At 38.3% G+C, this 17062-nt stretch overlaps 1 protein-coding gene across 2 annotated transcripts; it reads right to left on the bottom strand.

The window, feature by feature from the left end:
• Nucleotides 1-6836: 6836 nt before the first annotated feature.
• ddo.L (D-aspartate oxidase L homeolog) lies at nt 6837-16047 on the bottom strand. 2 transcript variants are annotated; one of them, XM_018263305.2, is made up of 6 exons: nt 15968-16047; nt 15187-15297; nt 12974-13139; nt 11854-11962; nt 8748-8924; nt 6837-7688 (listed from the first exon to the last, which is right to left on the bottom strand). In XM_018263305.2, the coding sequence occupies exons 2-6, from the start codon at nt 15202-15204 to the stop codon at nt 7121-7123; spliced, it is 1038 nt and encodes a 345-aa protein (XP_018118794.1). In that variant the 5' UTR covers nt 15205-15297; nt 15968-16047; the 3' UTR covers nt 6837-7120. The 2 variants fall into 2 exon arrangements, with proteins under 2 accessions (XP_018118794.1, XP_041418925.1); XM_041562991.1 differs by lacking the exons at nt 11854-11962; nt 15187-15297; nt 15968-16047 and having other exon boundaries at nt 12974-13060.
• Nucleotides 16048-17062: the final 1015 nt, after the last annotated feature.

Here is a 17062-nt window from a genome sequence, read left to right as displayed (position 1 = left end):
ATGAATTTGTGTAATCTGGCATTTGAAGGTCAGATGGGATCATTAAATGAGTAATGGGAGGAAAAAGTGTCTTCCTACCTCAAGAAAAAAGTTTGGAAAAGCATCAGAGGTCACTCAAAATAGACATTCCCTTCAGAGCAGGCCTTCCTTTAGAGAACAGAGGTCCAGAACAATGGGACAAGGTATACAGTCGCAATGGAGAGGAGGAGGTCAGTCACCATTGTTTAAAGCCCAGAAGCCTAAGCAAGAGAATACAAAATTCACAAAGCAATCATTATGAACAATTGGCAGCTCAAGTTTTAGGGAAACCCAGAAGACTTCAAGCAAGTTTGGGCGAGGTCCATTACAGATCAGGGGGTACTACACACAATAACAAGAGGATAGTATTTAGAATTCAAAGAGAAACCAAGACGGAATCTTTTCGTTGTGTCACAAATTCCTCTGCAAATGGCCAAGAGGAAGATTTTGGTATCTCATGTTCAACAGCTCCTAATAGATGGGGTAATAAAACTAGTACTTCAGAAGTTTTGGGGGAAAGGCATATGTTTAACTTTATTCATGTTAAAGAAAAAGACTGGGGATTTTCGACCAGGGCTAGATCTGAGGTCAATAAATCCTTCCTGCAGGTAAAGAGCTTCAGGATGGAGTCCATCTTCACTATAATTAAGGAAGTACAGCAAGGAGATTGGCTGTTATCACTAGATTTCACTAGACGCATATCTGAATGTGCCAATAACAGAATCTCATCAAAGGTTTGTAAGATTTGCTATAATGAGAGGCCTGCACTATCAGTTCACATGTCTCCCGTTTGGCCTATCATCTTCCCAAAGAGTTGCCACAGGCACTGCTCATTTTTCATTTTATTTTTGGAAACTTCCCCAAGAGTGTTTACTTGGGTACTTCGGGTCCTAATAGTGGAGTTGAGGAGACAAGACTGATATAGAGCAGAAGGGGCAGATGTCATTGCAATACTTCCAGGTTAGCCAAAAAAGGCATTGGTATACACTCCTCAGATCGTTGTTAGTGGACAGACCATTGACTCTACCAGTTAGAAAAGATCTTTTACATGGGGGGGCCAGTGTTGCATACAGCTCCGCAGATATTATCTCTGAAGGTATGGATATTGAGAGGCAAAAGATTAATGAATGAATAGCTGTCTGGCCCATAATAAACACAATTTTGGCAGCCAGGAAAAGCTCTACAAACAAAACATATGAAAGAGCATGAAATGTTTTTCTTCCCTGGTTATTGCAAAAGGGCTGAACGGGGGGAGAACTTTCAGTTACACAGTGACGTTGATTGCATTCACGCATTTGCAGTGACGCCGCACACCTTCACTGGAGTTGAATGATTGGTGAGTCTGGACTAAGGGGTAGGCAGAAGAGGTAGCTGCCCTGCACCCCCTAATTGTTGTGCCCTAGGCAGCTGCCTCTTCTGCCTACCCCTAATTCCGGCCCTGAACAGGAGCACATTGGCAAAAGACTCTAAGATAGAAAGATTTGTAACAGGGGTAATGCACCTTAGACCACCGAGCAGGATATGCTTAGCTTCATGGGATTTGCCATTAGTCTTGGAGGTACTAACAGAAGAGCAATTTGAGCCTCTCAGGAAGATAGCTGACATGCTACGTACCTTAAAAACTGTTTTCTTAACAGCAGTAGTATCGACTAGAAGGGTGAGTGACTTGCAGACCCTCTCAGCTAACCGTTCATTATGATCCAGGGGGATAAGCTAACGCTTAGAGCAGTGCCAGAGTGCCTACCAAAGATGAATAGGATTCAACATCTGAATCATGAAACAGTTTTACCATTGTTTTTTCAATAAGGCACTTCGGAGCAAGAGAGGAGATGTCAAATGTTGGATTTAGTTAGGTGCATATCAGTCTACTTAAAGTGAACAGAAACTTGGAGAAAGCCGGATAGACTTTTTGTTATATCAAGTGGCAACAGGAAGGGTATAGACCCATAGGTGTGTAGGCTGCCATAGTGACCAGGGAAAATGTAACTACCTTTCCTGGGCAGCCTTCACACCACCGCCCTCCCAGAAATCAGCCTCGACCACAAAGACGTAGCCTACATGGGAGGTGTACTTTATAGGTAGGTGGAATATCATTTGCGTAAGATTGCTGGGAAAACTGATAGGTGTGAAGGCTGCCCATAGTAACCAGAAAAGAAAAATTTTGGTAAGTATTGTAGTTAAATTTTCCCTTATATGTAATCTAAAATATATGTCTATGTGTGTATTTGCATACCTCCTGCCTCGTTTTTGTGGGACAGTCCCAATTTTAAGAGCTCAGCCTCCAGTCCCTGATTTTTATTAAAATGTCTGGAGTTTCTCTTTGATCTCCTGCACTGATGCCAGAAAAGATACAAAGTTTCTAAAACTGAATTAAATAAGAGGCTTCTGTTAGAGAGCCAAGAATACTCAGCACTTACACTTAGAAACCATTGTAACTAATAAAAGAAGCAGATCCCTTCGGGGAGCTTTGACTTGCAGCTTAAAGGGCAATTTCACCTTCCTTAGCAAAACTGTAATAACACATAAAACATAGCCCGAAAACTCCCAGAAATGTGGACAAACTTTCCATAACCTGCCAAATTTTGTCAGACACCTGTTTATCCGGCATGAAGTGCAGAGTATAGCCAGACCCCAGGCAGTAATACTCTTTGTATGAAACCTCCTTGTACCCCTTCCCAGTGTTGTCATAAAGGATCCCTATAAAATACAAATTGAATACAAAAATACAAGTTGAATATCCCCAGAAGTTAACCTTGCACAGATAACAACTGTCTTTTACTGTGATTGGAACGCTCAAAATGACTGTCAATTAATGTGAATCAATATTTAGTCATTTTTAAAAAATATATATTATTTTACACTGTAATGTATGGCTGTTGGAAAGCATAATAATAGTATTAGGGGCATCATGTAGGGTGTGTGCAATAAACTATCCCTTACATAGTGAAAGTGTCATATGGCAGATGTATTTAGCAAAAATGTGTCCTGGAATTTTCTTTCAGCTGTTGGCAGAGATAACTGTTCCGTACATCCCAATCATTGATAAATCAAATCAAAACAAGACATCAGATATGTGTCTGGATGCAATTTTTCAGGCGTTAATTAGTCAGCAGAAAAAAGTTCTCTCCATTCCATAACTGTGTAAATAGTCAAGCAAAGGCTCAGTGGTGTAGTGGTGCAGCAGCAATGGTCACTGCATCCAATCTGAGTCACAACATTTCCAGTTTCCATGCCACTCAGTAGCAGCCATTCATTGTAATATTTACCACCTCGGTGAACTGTGGAATAGAGACAATAAAATTGCTAATCAGAACAGAAGATTTGTATTTTAATGCACGTACCACTGCTGGAAGCTTTTTTCTACCCAGCTCAGAATGTGTGTGAGCTCAGAATTTTGAGTGAAATCTGACATTTTTATATTAATTCTGACCTGAGCAGACAGTTTAAAATGTGCGCACAAAAGGAACATTGCTCCCCAGCAGCAGTCATTGGGAGGCGTACATATCAAGCCTTCAGTGCTTTGTAAAAAGTGTCAACATGCCTGTTACCTGCTGAGATTCATTGGCTTTGGCTGTCAAAGTTATTGTTGTTGAACTTGTAGAATGAACTGTGCTTATTACTGCAGGCAAGAGCAATGTCGTTCACAATCTAAAACCTGGATCTCTTAGCAGGTGCTCTTGAAAGTGCTTTTTGTATTTGTAATGCTCTGTAGCTGACTCTCAATTACACTTACTGCTGTGATCTCCAATAAGAATGTAATTGTCTGTTCATGCTTCGTGTGCTTAAAAATATATTTAGTTATATATTTAGAAAACAAAAGGCCGTAAAGAGAAGTGTCATGGATGTGGAGGAGGATATAAAGAAGCATACGGAGGTGGTGTTAGTCTCAGGGTTAGCTTCAAGACTATAAATACATTTCAGCAAGCAGATATCCACAACTAGCTTATTCTCTGGGATTTTCAAAGGATTTTTGCAACATTTGCAGTGCTATACCATGCCTAATGTGTTGATATTTTTTGGCTTTAACATGCCTGTAAATATGGTGTATGGTAATGAGCTGACTCAATTTGCAGCTTTATTTACTTACAGACCGGTAAGTCGCCAGTGGCTATTCGTTAACATCTTCTAGGATCATTATCAGTACAGCAGATTTTAAAGCACACAGAATCTAATGAGTACAATAAAAAAAAGAGAACCACTCTAATGGTTTCATCTCCATTTAGATTGAAACTGTTTCTGAAAAGCATTATTTTTCTTAGTGCCACTGCATTATCCTGAATGATAGTACCATCTAGTGGTAAAACTAAAAAATACATTTATTGGTGAAAAGCATTGCTGATAACAGTGGCAAACAGAAGGCAAAAAAATAAAGCACCTCGGTATCCCCAGTCTAACATTGATTCCTGTACTTCGAGAAGGTAAATAGTACTTTGTACTTACTGTACCAATTCAGTGATAAAGAAATGCTATGACAGCCTATTCCGCTAAACAGGAATGCATGAGTTGATAGACCCCATGCTACCCTATATTGACAGTAACCACTCCACTGCTGAACACTGATGTCTGCTTGTTATATCTCACCTGCGTTTGGCAGTTCAGTGGGGTGCAATGGGTACTGTAACTATAAGGTAGAATGGGGTCTATTAAAAAAAACAGGCTAAAATAATCATAATCAAATTTTAATTGTGCTAGCTGGAGAATGAGCACTGATCTGGGATGAGGACTGCATCCATAGGCCAATGTGATCTTTTGAAAGATCTTTACTGGTAGAAGACCCACTGACCAAATATTTGGTCTCAGGCTTGCAAAGAGACCCTTGTTTGGGTATCCCACCAGGGGCTATGGAAAGGTGACATCCATATCTTCTGAGACAATTGGAGTCACACCATTTGGGCAAGGAAGCTGGGCCAGTCAGTTCTTTGATCAGTTGATCAAAGAACAGAGCTGTGGACCTAGAGCAGCAGGGGGGATAGTTAGTAGAAAAATATGGATTATAGGAAAGGATCCATATCTCCTGTGTCATAGGATTCACATCCTCATAAGTTACATATTGGTTATGAAGAGGTCACATGCTTCCTAATGATACCAAACAGGGCCAGCCTATACCCACCAGTTAGGAGAGTTGGTTCCTGGGGGACTGGAACATGCAACCCCATTAGTGTGTAACACCTATTTGGGCCACTCGGGGTTAATTCACCAGCTAGAACACTAGAGCATGGGTTACACGCGACTTACACCCAGGGCAGGGCCTTCACTAAGTGGAAGTGTTCCCTCTATGGTGTAGTGCAACTACATCCCCCCCAGGCTACTGTGCACACAAAAACAACTTGGGCGCCAGGAGGTTCTTAACAATCAGGAACGGTTTATTATGCCAAAAAGGGCAAATGACCACAGGTTTCAGTACTGACGCAGGAGTTGAGGAAAACAGCATATTGAGAGTTCACACAGAACAAGGCAGGCTCACACAGAGAGTACACAGGCAGATGCAGTACAACCTTTCCCTCCTGGAAGTTGTCAGGCAAGCAGCTTCTACCCTACAGTCCCTCTTCACTGAGGTCCCTGACTGGAGGCAACACACAGAGCCTCTGGGAAGCTACTCCCTTACTGCAAATCCTTGTTGGAGCTCAGCTGCTCTTTCTCTCTATCCTATCTGCCTTTCTCTCCTAGAGAGACTATGACAAGTCTGCCCTAGTATATCTGTTCCTCATTCATGGGGTTACCTGGTCCCCGACTTGGACACATGCCTTCTTCTGGGCCTATTGCACTCAGTCCCCCTGAGCACATCCAGCTGGAATCACATCCAGAGGCAAAAGAGAAAGTGGCCACTCCCTGCACACACTATATAGGAGTGAGTCAGAGCAGTGTCATCAAATCTCTCAGCCTATCACTGTAAAGGTTATTTTGTAACAGGGATTCTACCCAATAACCCAAGGAAATGGTGAAAAGATTAACTCTATAGGGCCTGTATCCCTATAGGGCCCTACAAGTGTTTGGTATTAATCAGAACGCCCACTATTGATCACAGCCTGCCAATGTTTTAATTATAATATTGGGTACTGGCAAGTACCAATATTATATTGGGGGATCTTGCCTCCCTACAGGGGGTCGTAATTGACAAGTTCCTGGGCACTCCTACCTCATGCATAAGGTAACGAGGGGAATGTCCCAGCAGGCAATAAAAAGGTGATAAACCCAGTACCCAATGTCATGCAAAAGAGGCTCCATACCCGTGGATTGTATGCCCAGTGTTTCCTAACTCTTGCCTCAGAGGACACAATCGGAAATTCTAAACTCGGTAAAGTACATAGGGTTTTCTTAGTGTTTTTACTCCCTTTTATTTTATTTACTGTTTTTGAAATTCTATGTCTTCTTTGAAATATATTATTTTAAATACATGCACTGTTAATATTAAATAAAATACATTTTAATACGTTTGTCCTTGTGCTCTAAAAAACTCATTGCCCATATGAATGCTTGTGCCTAAGTGTATTAACTCTTTGTATGTGTGGAAAGGGAAAGTTACCTATTTGTATGTTGAATAACTAGTACGGCTAGCAGGAAAGTGTGTTTGAATGTAAATTAACCCTTTGGCTGCTGGAGAGCTTGTTGAACTAGTAGGATCTAACCCTGATCTACCATATGAGAGAGTGTTTGATGCATTTCTGTAGTGTGTGTTATTACCTGTTATAGAGGGCAGGGGAGTAGTCACATTTAGGTTTTGCCTGTTAATGATAGATGATGGCAGCAAATTAATTTTGTGGGTTTTGGTATGTTTTGGGGTGTCTGATATTAGTCTAACCTGTGTGTAAGGTGATTGAGAGACTGAGTGTAACCCTTTATAGCCAAACCCAAGAGTTATGTGTGGTTGAGAGTCCAGTTTTTGCGTGGCTTTCTATTAGTACAGTCTTGTACAGTTTCTATATATAAAAATGGTTAAAAGTGTAACATTATAGTAGACTTTTATGTACAGCATCACTTTTTTAATGTCTAATCATTTTACAAATAATTTGTGCACTAGAAACCAAACTTCTTGGGAAAGGACCATATGAAAATCTAACTTTAAAAAAAGTACTTACATTCACAAGGCTTTTTTTTTTTATTGTTAAAGTTTTGACTTGGTTTGAATGTGTCTTAAATCAATGATCAACTCTTCAACCAGTCTGCTGGCTGTTTTAGCTGTTCCTATATGGACTGAAAAGCCACCCCCACCATGCCCATAATTGTGAACCACAGGAAGCTGGTGCCCATTCTTGACCATTAGATCTTTTTCTAGTCTTACAGCAGATCTCACAGGCCTCAAACCAACTTTCTCTTCAATTACTTTACTAGCCTGAAGAGAGGGTTCAAGAATACAACATCTATCAAAGATTTCTTTGCTGGTCTTAGCATCTGGAGAAAGAGTCCAGTTATGTTTCTCTCGTGTCCCACCAAGGGTGGAACTGCCTATTCCAGGATAGATATAAGTGCTTCCATCACCATCTCTGATAAAGTGTTTTAGCCAAGGAGCATGGACCTGTAGTACTTGGCCCTTAACTGGGTACACTGATAAATCACCAAACAAATTTCTTGATCCAATACCAGAGCAGTTGACGATTAGATCATATTTGCCATGTAGATCCCAGACATTGCTTACTTTTTCACTACGGACCAAACCACCATGGTTTCGGAATCTATGAAAAAAAGGTTTTAAAAAAAAAAAGTAATTATTTTGGTGTACTCTTTGAAAACAATCTGTTTTGTGAAAGTGAACTTTCCCTTTAAAGGATACTGTGAAAGTTATTCAGGTCTAAATTAATAGCTCACTATAGGACAAGACACAGCTCATATCCGACCAAGAATGTTGTCTGTCTTGTCAGTGGGTAAACGCTTAGATCCCAGTCTGAATTGTTGCCAATTGTTAAATAACAATATTTTTTCCTAACCAGCAATATGTCGAATGTTAGGTAATCCCCATACAGCCTGTCACAGTCTTTCAGAGAAATAAGCAATGATGCCTTGAGGGGGCTTGTCTCCTTGCCCCATCTACATCCAATCTCACTAGAGCAAGTGACTTTAATCAGTGAACTGTGCACTGAAATGCACAGCCTCAATAATGAACGGGCTAAGGGAGGGTGGGTTAGGGTCGGGTACGGGTCGGGGAAATCCCGACTCGTACATCACTACAGTACAGGTATGGGATCCCTTGTCCAAAAACACATTATCCAGAAAGCTCTGAATTATGGGAAGGCCATCTCCCACATACTCCATTTTAATTAAATAGTTCCAATTTTATAAAAATTATTATTTTTTCTCTTTAATAATAAAATTAAAATGAACAAATTAATAAAAACTAAGTATAATTACTTTAATTATATATATATATATATATATATATATATATATAAATATATATAAATATAAATATATATAAATATATATAAATATTTATATATATATATATATATATATATATATATATATATATATATATATATATAAAAAATATAAATATATATAAAAAAAAAAAATATATATATATATATATATGTGTATATATTATATATACATACATTAAAGTATGGTGATCCAAAGTATGGAAAGACCCCTTATGTAGAAACTTATGTAAGCAAGTATAATAAATAAAAATACCATTATTTTAGATTTATTTAAGATTATTTTAGATTGCAAGCTCTTTTAATTATCAATAATAATAATAATAATATCTTCTCTGTTAGTGTACAGTTACAAACCTTTTTTCCATCCAAGCCAGATACAGAGAGGACTGGCACTTCAGGGTAGTAAATGCCTGACCAAAAGAATAACCCGGAAACTTCGCCAATTCCGCTTCTGTCATTGTTCTAAAGCCTAGGACCACATCTGACCAAAAAGGATAGATTTCCTTAGGAGAGGTCTTGTATATCTGCCATCTGAAATAAAATGAAGAGAGCCGTGAGGACATACCACTATAGGTAAACTGCCTGTCTGTACTGGTGACATTCTATATTTGAAAACAAATTTTATACCAGCCTGTCAATAATAATAAAATAATAATAAAGAGAAACCCCCAACATAGTATGAAAGTTCACTACATTTGTATTGGTTATCCAGAATAATTGGAAGCTATGGTTTTCCTGATAAGGGATCTTTTTGTAATTTGAATCAACATACTTTAAAGGGATTCTGTCATGAATTTTATAGTTTTTATTGCTAAATTACACTGTTGTCTGACGAAGGTGCCAGCCCCCAAAACGTTACACTTGACTTGAATAAAAGTGCAGGGGTTCAACCTGCTTAAATAGCCTTTTGAGTGCTTGGTACATCATTTCCTAAATTACACTTTCACCTAATTCACTCAACCATTTAAAATTTTATTCTTGAACCACAAAAATAATTTTTTTTGTCATTGTAATATTGGTGAGTAGTCAGCCTTCTCAGGTCATTTTGCCTGGGCATGTACTTTCAGAAAGAGCCAGCACTTCACAATGGAACTACTCTCAGATAGGCTATAGTTTTTCCTACTCAATGCAACTGAAGGAGTCACAACTTGGGTTAGCTGGACTTGGATTTTTACTGTGAAATTCTGTACTCATATATACTACTAACTGGGGCATGGGAGCATTTTTAGCATTCTCTTGTTACCTACCTATTGTTCTGCTGAAGGGCTGCTCGGGGGAAGAGAGGGGTGATATCCCTTCAACTTGCAGTGCAGCAGCAAGAGTGACTGAAGTTTATCAGCGCACATGTCACATGACTGAGGGCAGCTGGCAAACTGACTCACGTACATTCAGAAGTCCAATGAGCAAAGTGCAGTTCTGAGCACAATTACCATGTTTTTTTCCCACAATGTAGCATTTTTCCCCCAGAATTACAGTGTCATTGTGGATGCAAGATGGTGATACAATTGGTGCAACTGCACTGCACCATTGTGACTGATTTTCCACAATTATGCAACTGCACACACATTTTGCTGCAAGTATGACACAATTGCTCAGAAGTCCAATTGGCATCATATTCAGTGTTCTGCATATGAATGATGTTTGTACATGATTTGTGCTGGTACAGTAAGTGTGCTGTGCCTATTGACACTCGGTGAGAAGGGAACCCTGGAGCTACTGCCTCATCAGGAGCTCTTGATCCAGACTGTAAATCAGGGCAGACCGAGCAAGGTCAAGCACAACTAGATGGAATTGCAAGTGTCTGTGGTTAATTGCAGGGACCACAACTGCACTTGGGGATGTACATAAGGCCTTATATCTTAGTAAGGCTATAGTGAAATATACCGTTATTATTACAGTACAGAGAAAAAGGAAATCATTTTTAAAACATTTAATTATTTGATTAAAATGAAGTCTATTGGAGATGGCTTTAACATAATATGGAGCTTTCTGGATAATGGGTTTCCAAATATGGGATCTCATACTTTACCTGTTGTGGTATAGTGTTTGAGTTGTAAAATTGGTGCAGCTCAGGTGGGAAAGGATTTAAACTGAATCTCAAAGATTGCAGAAACTCAGAGACAATACCTACGATTGATATTTGGGAAGCTCCAGAATATTGATTCCCTTTCCCCATATTCCCTACAGGAAAGAAGCTATAATCCTGTAATTTCTGTAATCCTAATTGATTATTACATTTACCCAATAACATATAGATATTCTTTTATTGAAGTGTACATAATGTTTGAAAAGAGGTCCCTTGCAACCAATGGCAAGAAGAACCAATAATATTTTTTTCAGGTGTGGAAGTACCATGTTAAACTCATGTATAAATGGCATATACAACCTGTATTGTTCTCAGAATAAATCACTGGTCAATATTATGCCTCTTTATAATTACGAATAGAAACAGTACTTGACAAACAGGTATATATCTGCCAATGGGCCTCCTGAGGTGGAGGTAGACCTCAGTGGAGCCCTAAGGTAGCCCAAGCCTTAGAAATGTAGGGGAACAGGGGAATAAAAAAAAGTCAAATGAGCCCAAAAAAAGGTGTAACTCCATTAAAGGAGACAAAATGTATTACAAATCCTAAGTATGTTTTATCAGAAAGATCCCATTAATAAACCTTAGGTATGAGCACATTTTTCCCCATGTTTCACGTGGAAATGACGCCCATAGACTTCAACAAAATGTTCTGCGTCAAAAAAATTTGCCATGTAACAAAAAAAAAATTTGTTGCCTATACACTTTAATGCATTTCGGTGAATTTTTGGGCGATGCGAAATGGGTTAAATTCGCCCATCTCTAAGTCCTCTGTCAAAGGAAACTAATTTCTTTCCTTCTGTTGTGTACACAGGGGCTTCTGTATCAGCAGGAAGTGATGTCATGCTAAGCTAATATGGCAGCTGCTATCCTAAACAAACAGAGAGAGCTTCTAGAGCTGTTTACTCTGGTATGGTAAGTGGAGTAGGGGAGGTGGGAATAGGCTGAATTAAAACCGTGTCCTGATATCCTGGTGGGAGAGTTTTTCTGTTGCCACTTTAGAACATTCTGTACCTTCTACAAAACATGTGCTTGATCTATTATTCTTAATTTTATTTCTTATAATTCAGGAAATATCATACACATAAAGACACTTGTCATATATAGTGAATAAAGTACCTGCTACTGTAAAATATAAGGATATTAGAAGTCACCGAGGAGTTCCATTACCATATAAAAGCACAAGGTTGAATATATCCTGAATATTTTTCAACAAGGGGTACTTTATTATAATACACAAGTTTTAGTGAGTCATGTGAAAAAATGACATCACTAGTCACAGTTTATAAGGATATCATTTACAAGAGATTCATGGCTTTTGTGTATTATAAATGTATATACAGTATATGTTGTTTTTCAAAGTACTGTTTTTCTTACCCAGAAAGCAAACTAATACCAGCTTTTGAAGCCTCGGTTGAGTTAGCAATTTTGAACAAATGGTCAAATGTTTCCTTAAACCATTCTTTCTGCTGTGGAAGAGGAATGTCTTGAGAAATAAAACAAAAAAAACATGTGAAATGGTTTACTTGGAAATCCAAGCCTTAAATAAATAATAATATATAAATAATAAATAATTAATATAGAATAGTAAATATATGCGTATAATGTTCACAAAAATTGCTATAAAGTAATTAAAGGAGAACTAACCCTGCCTTCCACTTGCCATTTTAACTATTAAGGCCAGGATAAGGTTAACAGATTCTGAAAAAGAAATCCAGGTACACACCCCATTTTGACCAACCCCACAAACATTCCCAAATTACTACTGTAGGCTTTCAGAACATATACCAAAATAAATGGTATCAATTTTCACACTGAATGCCCGCAGAACACACAACAGTACAGTATATTATATGTATATAAGGATACAGGTGATCAATTGTATACTAATGTCCCAATATGCTTTTGTTATGCACAATCCCTTTAAACAATATTAATAGTTATAAAGGTGCAAATTGTGCCTCATACCACTAGATGTCACATTTGTGTATATAAAATCAGTGCAATGGATTATATTACTATGTGTCAATACATTTGAAACATTATAACATTTTTATCAGTAAAAGTGCTACACAGTTGTAATATTAATAAAGTGAAAATGTGTATTATTAAACAAACCTATATATATATAGGTATGGATCTGTTATCTGAAAACCAATTATCCAGCAAGCTCCAAATTATGGGAAGGCCATCTTTCACAGACTCCTTTTTAATCAAATAATGCCCACTTTGGAAAATGATTTCATTTTTCTCACTAGACTTGTACTTGTTTCTAACTAAGGTATAATTAATCCCTATTGGAGGCAAAATAATCCAATTGAGTTTATTTAATGTTTAAATGATTTTTTAGTAGACTTAAGGTATTGTGATCCAAATTACAGAAAGACCCTTCACCTGGAAAAATGCAGGTCCCAAGCATTCACAGTGGGCCACCTGGGATATAAAATAAGAGACTGTTCTGTATTGTTAATACCTGTTGTTACATCTGTATACTTACCAGGATAAGCATGAGGAATAAGGCACCCAGCTGCAACATCACCAGTGGTATATGGGGAGAATGTTTCAGAGATAATAGTGATGGAGCATTGTGGCAATGAGTCACAAAGACAAAGTGCAGTAGACAAACCAACCAGTCCACCTCCGATTACAGCAATTTTTGGCTTCTGCATTAAAACAAGAAAACAGAAAAAAATCTGTCTATTTCAGTTTTGAATATGGTGTTTCAACCCAAAGTCAGAGTCACCAAGTAGCATCTATAGGGTTAAAGGTGGAAAGTTGGCTACATGTCTAGAAACCAATAATAACTATGCCAGCATTTACTGGTCAGATATATGAAAGCAAGGATATGATAGCAGGAACGGGGCAGGAGACTTGAATCCACTGGCACCACACTTTGCACCTTGTGCTAGATTCTTAACCATAAGATGTAATACATCCCTTAGTACCTACCACTTGTATCCAAGATATTCATAAATGAGGCAACACATTCTTATCAAAACTTTTTTGTTTGCAAATGTGTAACATTGTCACATAGGAACTTTATTTGCAGACAGAAGTACAATGTATCATTATAATTTAAAAAGCAGGCATCAGATGTTGACTAAGATATCAAGGAGACAGTTCTGTGGCCATTATTGATGTGCGGGTTGACTCAAAACCTGATGGTTGGCCGGGCAGGTTCAGGTTGTAATTTGCCCAAATATTGCAAATTAGGGTTGGGTGAGGGTCAGACTGGGGAAGTACACTGCTCCTCTGCCGCCAAAGAGTTTCTTTCATTTAATCAGAGGCAAGCACAGAAGTAGCATACAGAGCAAGAAGACGCAGGTATTGGTTGGGTGCGGGTCTTACAATGGCAACATTTTGCGGGTTAGAGTCAGGTGCGGGTTAATGTTTTGCAAGTTAGTGTTGGGTGGGGGTGAAGTTTTTTCTGACCCACACATCACTATTGGCCATGTCACAAATAGTTTTTGATTAATGGCTTGTATAAGAAAAACTGCCAGTATTATTTGTAACCTGTACTGTTAAATATCTTTATTCCTAATTTTACTGTGACATTTAGCACATTGTGTAGAAACCTCGACACATCATATGAACACAGAGGGATGAGTTGCCCTGGAAACATATTAAATAACAGCACAGGTACAGTCAGCGGTGTAACAAGAGCGCCCCCCCTCCCACATAGGCCCTCCTGCTCGCCTCTCTGCAACCCACCCTCCGCACTGCATGGTCAGACATGAGCAGGTCAATTAAAAGAAAATGGTGGGGAGGGGGATTTATATACTATGGAAACAAAACATGCGGTTCGGATCCCCTGCTTCCTCTATAGTTACTCACTGGGAACACTGTAGCCTACAGCACAGATGTAATCAAATTCCTAAATAGCCATGCAGCATGTCTTTATATTCATTTAGTTTTTATCAGTTTATTATATTTTAGTATTTTGTGTTCCATCATTAAGAGGGCAGTTGAACAGGCGCAGGGCCATATAATCACCCATTTAAAAAAATAAATTGATGATGAATACAGTGCAACCTTTTTAAGGGGACCAGGAAAAAAATTGTGTATAAGCTGGAGTAGTCAGTTTTTCTTTGAAATACAAGATTTACTGTTTTAATGACAAGGGTTAATCATTGCAGCGGTTAATGTTATTCTGTGGGGAGGGGGGCATGTACAATCACATGCACAACCTAAAGCAATAAGTGAATGGCTGTACAAGGGGCAGACTAATTGGAATTCACTATTTACACAGAACAGAACAGAACCAGGGCATAATATGCATCTGGTTAGTATTATAAAGCTCTTAATTTCAATAATTCACAGAGGGCAAACAGCAGTTTTTGGGAACATTAGGACAAAATTGTATTTTTAAAATCTGGGAAAACGTTATGTAAAATCAGGGAAAAGCACAAACTGAAATGCATTATAAATTGGTTGGACCGCGAAAAAATGAGAAATGCAGGAAAACGTAATATCAGGGTATGTAAAATTGATGTTTCACTGTAAATTGATCCAGCTGGCTTCCCCTGGTTCCCCTGTTGATTTCTCTGTTATGTTCACAGTTTATGTTACCTATTCGGCATATTGAAAAGCAAACGTCACACCTGTAATCAGTAAGTGGATCATCAGACATTGTATCTATGAGCAGTATTACATATATACTTGTGCTGGGAGTCAGGGGATACAGTCTCAGGCCTCTGTGTGGCTACTCACTCTATGTCCGTGCTCCATTTGTTTGCTCTGCCTTGTTCTTGTAGTGACTGGGAGTTTCTGTGCAGGGAGGGGGAGGAGTCTCCACCCCTTGAGCTGAGCTGGAAGGCGGGTCTAATAGAAATAGAGAGAGGAGAGCCAGGCATAAACTGAAGGGGGGGAGGGGGATATAAGAGGGGTGAGTTAATTGCATGTAACAAGTAAAACAATCTTCTTAGGGTGTCAAAGGATGGAAACCCTCACAAGGGCTTTCTTTCCAGGCATAGAAATTCCAAGGGGGTTGTTTCTAGGACATCAAAAAACTGTAAGTGTAAGTGCCACTTGTGTAAGCAAATTAAATATCAAGCAAGTATTCCTGTTTTTAGTCACTTCTACCTGGATCAGAATCATGCCCCCCTCCTAAGCTTTTTTTTTTGCCCCAATTCCAATTTTAAATGGCAGGACTGGGTGCACATATTGTTGCATCTTACCCTCTTCCACCCCCAGTAGTATGACTGTACTAAAGCTTATTCTAATGTTTGTTTTATCCCTGGCAATAAAGCTGTCACTCTGTTCAGCGAGTGGTGCCAAAGGGATGGTTGTTACTGCAAAGTGTGTCCTGATCCTGGGTTATAGCGAACGAATCCAATGTTATTCCTGCTCTCTAATATAGTGGAGCCACTGGACAACTGTTGCACCAAATAGGGTTTTTATTTACATAAAAGAAGAAAAAAACATTTTCTTTTTGTTTTCCTTTTCTTATATAGACTAAACTAGATTGAAAATGTAAATATATATACCTTACCAATGAAATGTGAGGATGCCTGATCCTTCAGTTCCACTCTGCCCAACATACAGCTGAAGGACTGGCAGACAAGGTGCAAGGTCTAACAATGAATCATGTTGGTGGGAGGGAGTGTGTGCAGTCACTCTGTGATTGGTTTATAGGTGGCATGTAATAGAAGATGTAAAAAAATTGGAATAAAAATGTAATGTTTATTCATTACAATTTTAACTATGCATGCACAAGAACAGCTTGAAGGTGACCATTTATTTGACACAAATAGAGCATTATATAATAGAACCTGTGCACTGATGTAAATGACAAAATACACTATCTTTTGTACAATTGGTGGCTGATTCCCTAAAAGTTTTTCATTTAAAATGAAGAAATGTTATTCTAAATTAAGTATATAAACATTCAGTGGCTATAGGCAATCCGGTGCTCAATACAACTATGCAAGAGGAGTTCTCACCACCATCTTTTACTGTATTTCCTGCACCCTTCTTCCACTGGAGATTTAAATTAAAAAAGCAGTCAATGCTCATACGTATGGGATCTGTTATCTGGAAACCCGTTTTCCAGAAAGCTCTGAATTATGGAAAGGCCATGTCCCATAGACTCCATTTTATCCAAATAATTGAATTTTTTAAAAAAGAATTTCCTTTTTCTCTGTAATGATAAAACAGTACCTTGTATTTGATCCAAACTAAGATATTATTTAACCTTATTTGAAGCAAAACCAGCCTAGTAAAAATATTTACATGATTTTCTTGTAGACTTAAGATATGAAGATCCAAATTATTGGAAAAATCCGTTATCCCCAGGTCCTAAGCATTCTGTATAACAGGTCCCATACCTGTATGTTAACCTGGAGATAGTTGCCAAGCTTTATACTTCTGGAGTAGCAGAAAGTTAGTTTTTGGTGTTGGAATTCCTATCTCGCTCTATGGGGAATTATGGAACTGAATTAGGAAATAAGATATTTTTATGAAATGTAATCTGCCCCATTGTATCTTACACTATATTATTTCACTCAAAATATTTTTATATTAATGTTCACATAACAATCAGATACATTTTCACAATTATCAAGTTTGTGATCACAGATTATATATA

Source organism: Xenopus laevis, chromosome 5L (assembly GCF_017654675.1).
Source record: "Xenopus laevis strain J_2021 chromosome 5L, Xenopus_laevis_v10.1, whole genome shotgun sequence".
Taxonomy (NCBI): Eukaryota; Metazoa; Chordata; class Amphibia; order Anura; family Pipidae; genus Xenopus; species Xenopus laevis.
The sequence above is the reverse complement of the archived record's forward strand: the minus strand, read 5'-3'. Positions and strand labels throughout refer to the sequence as shown.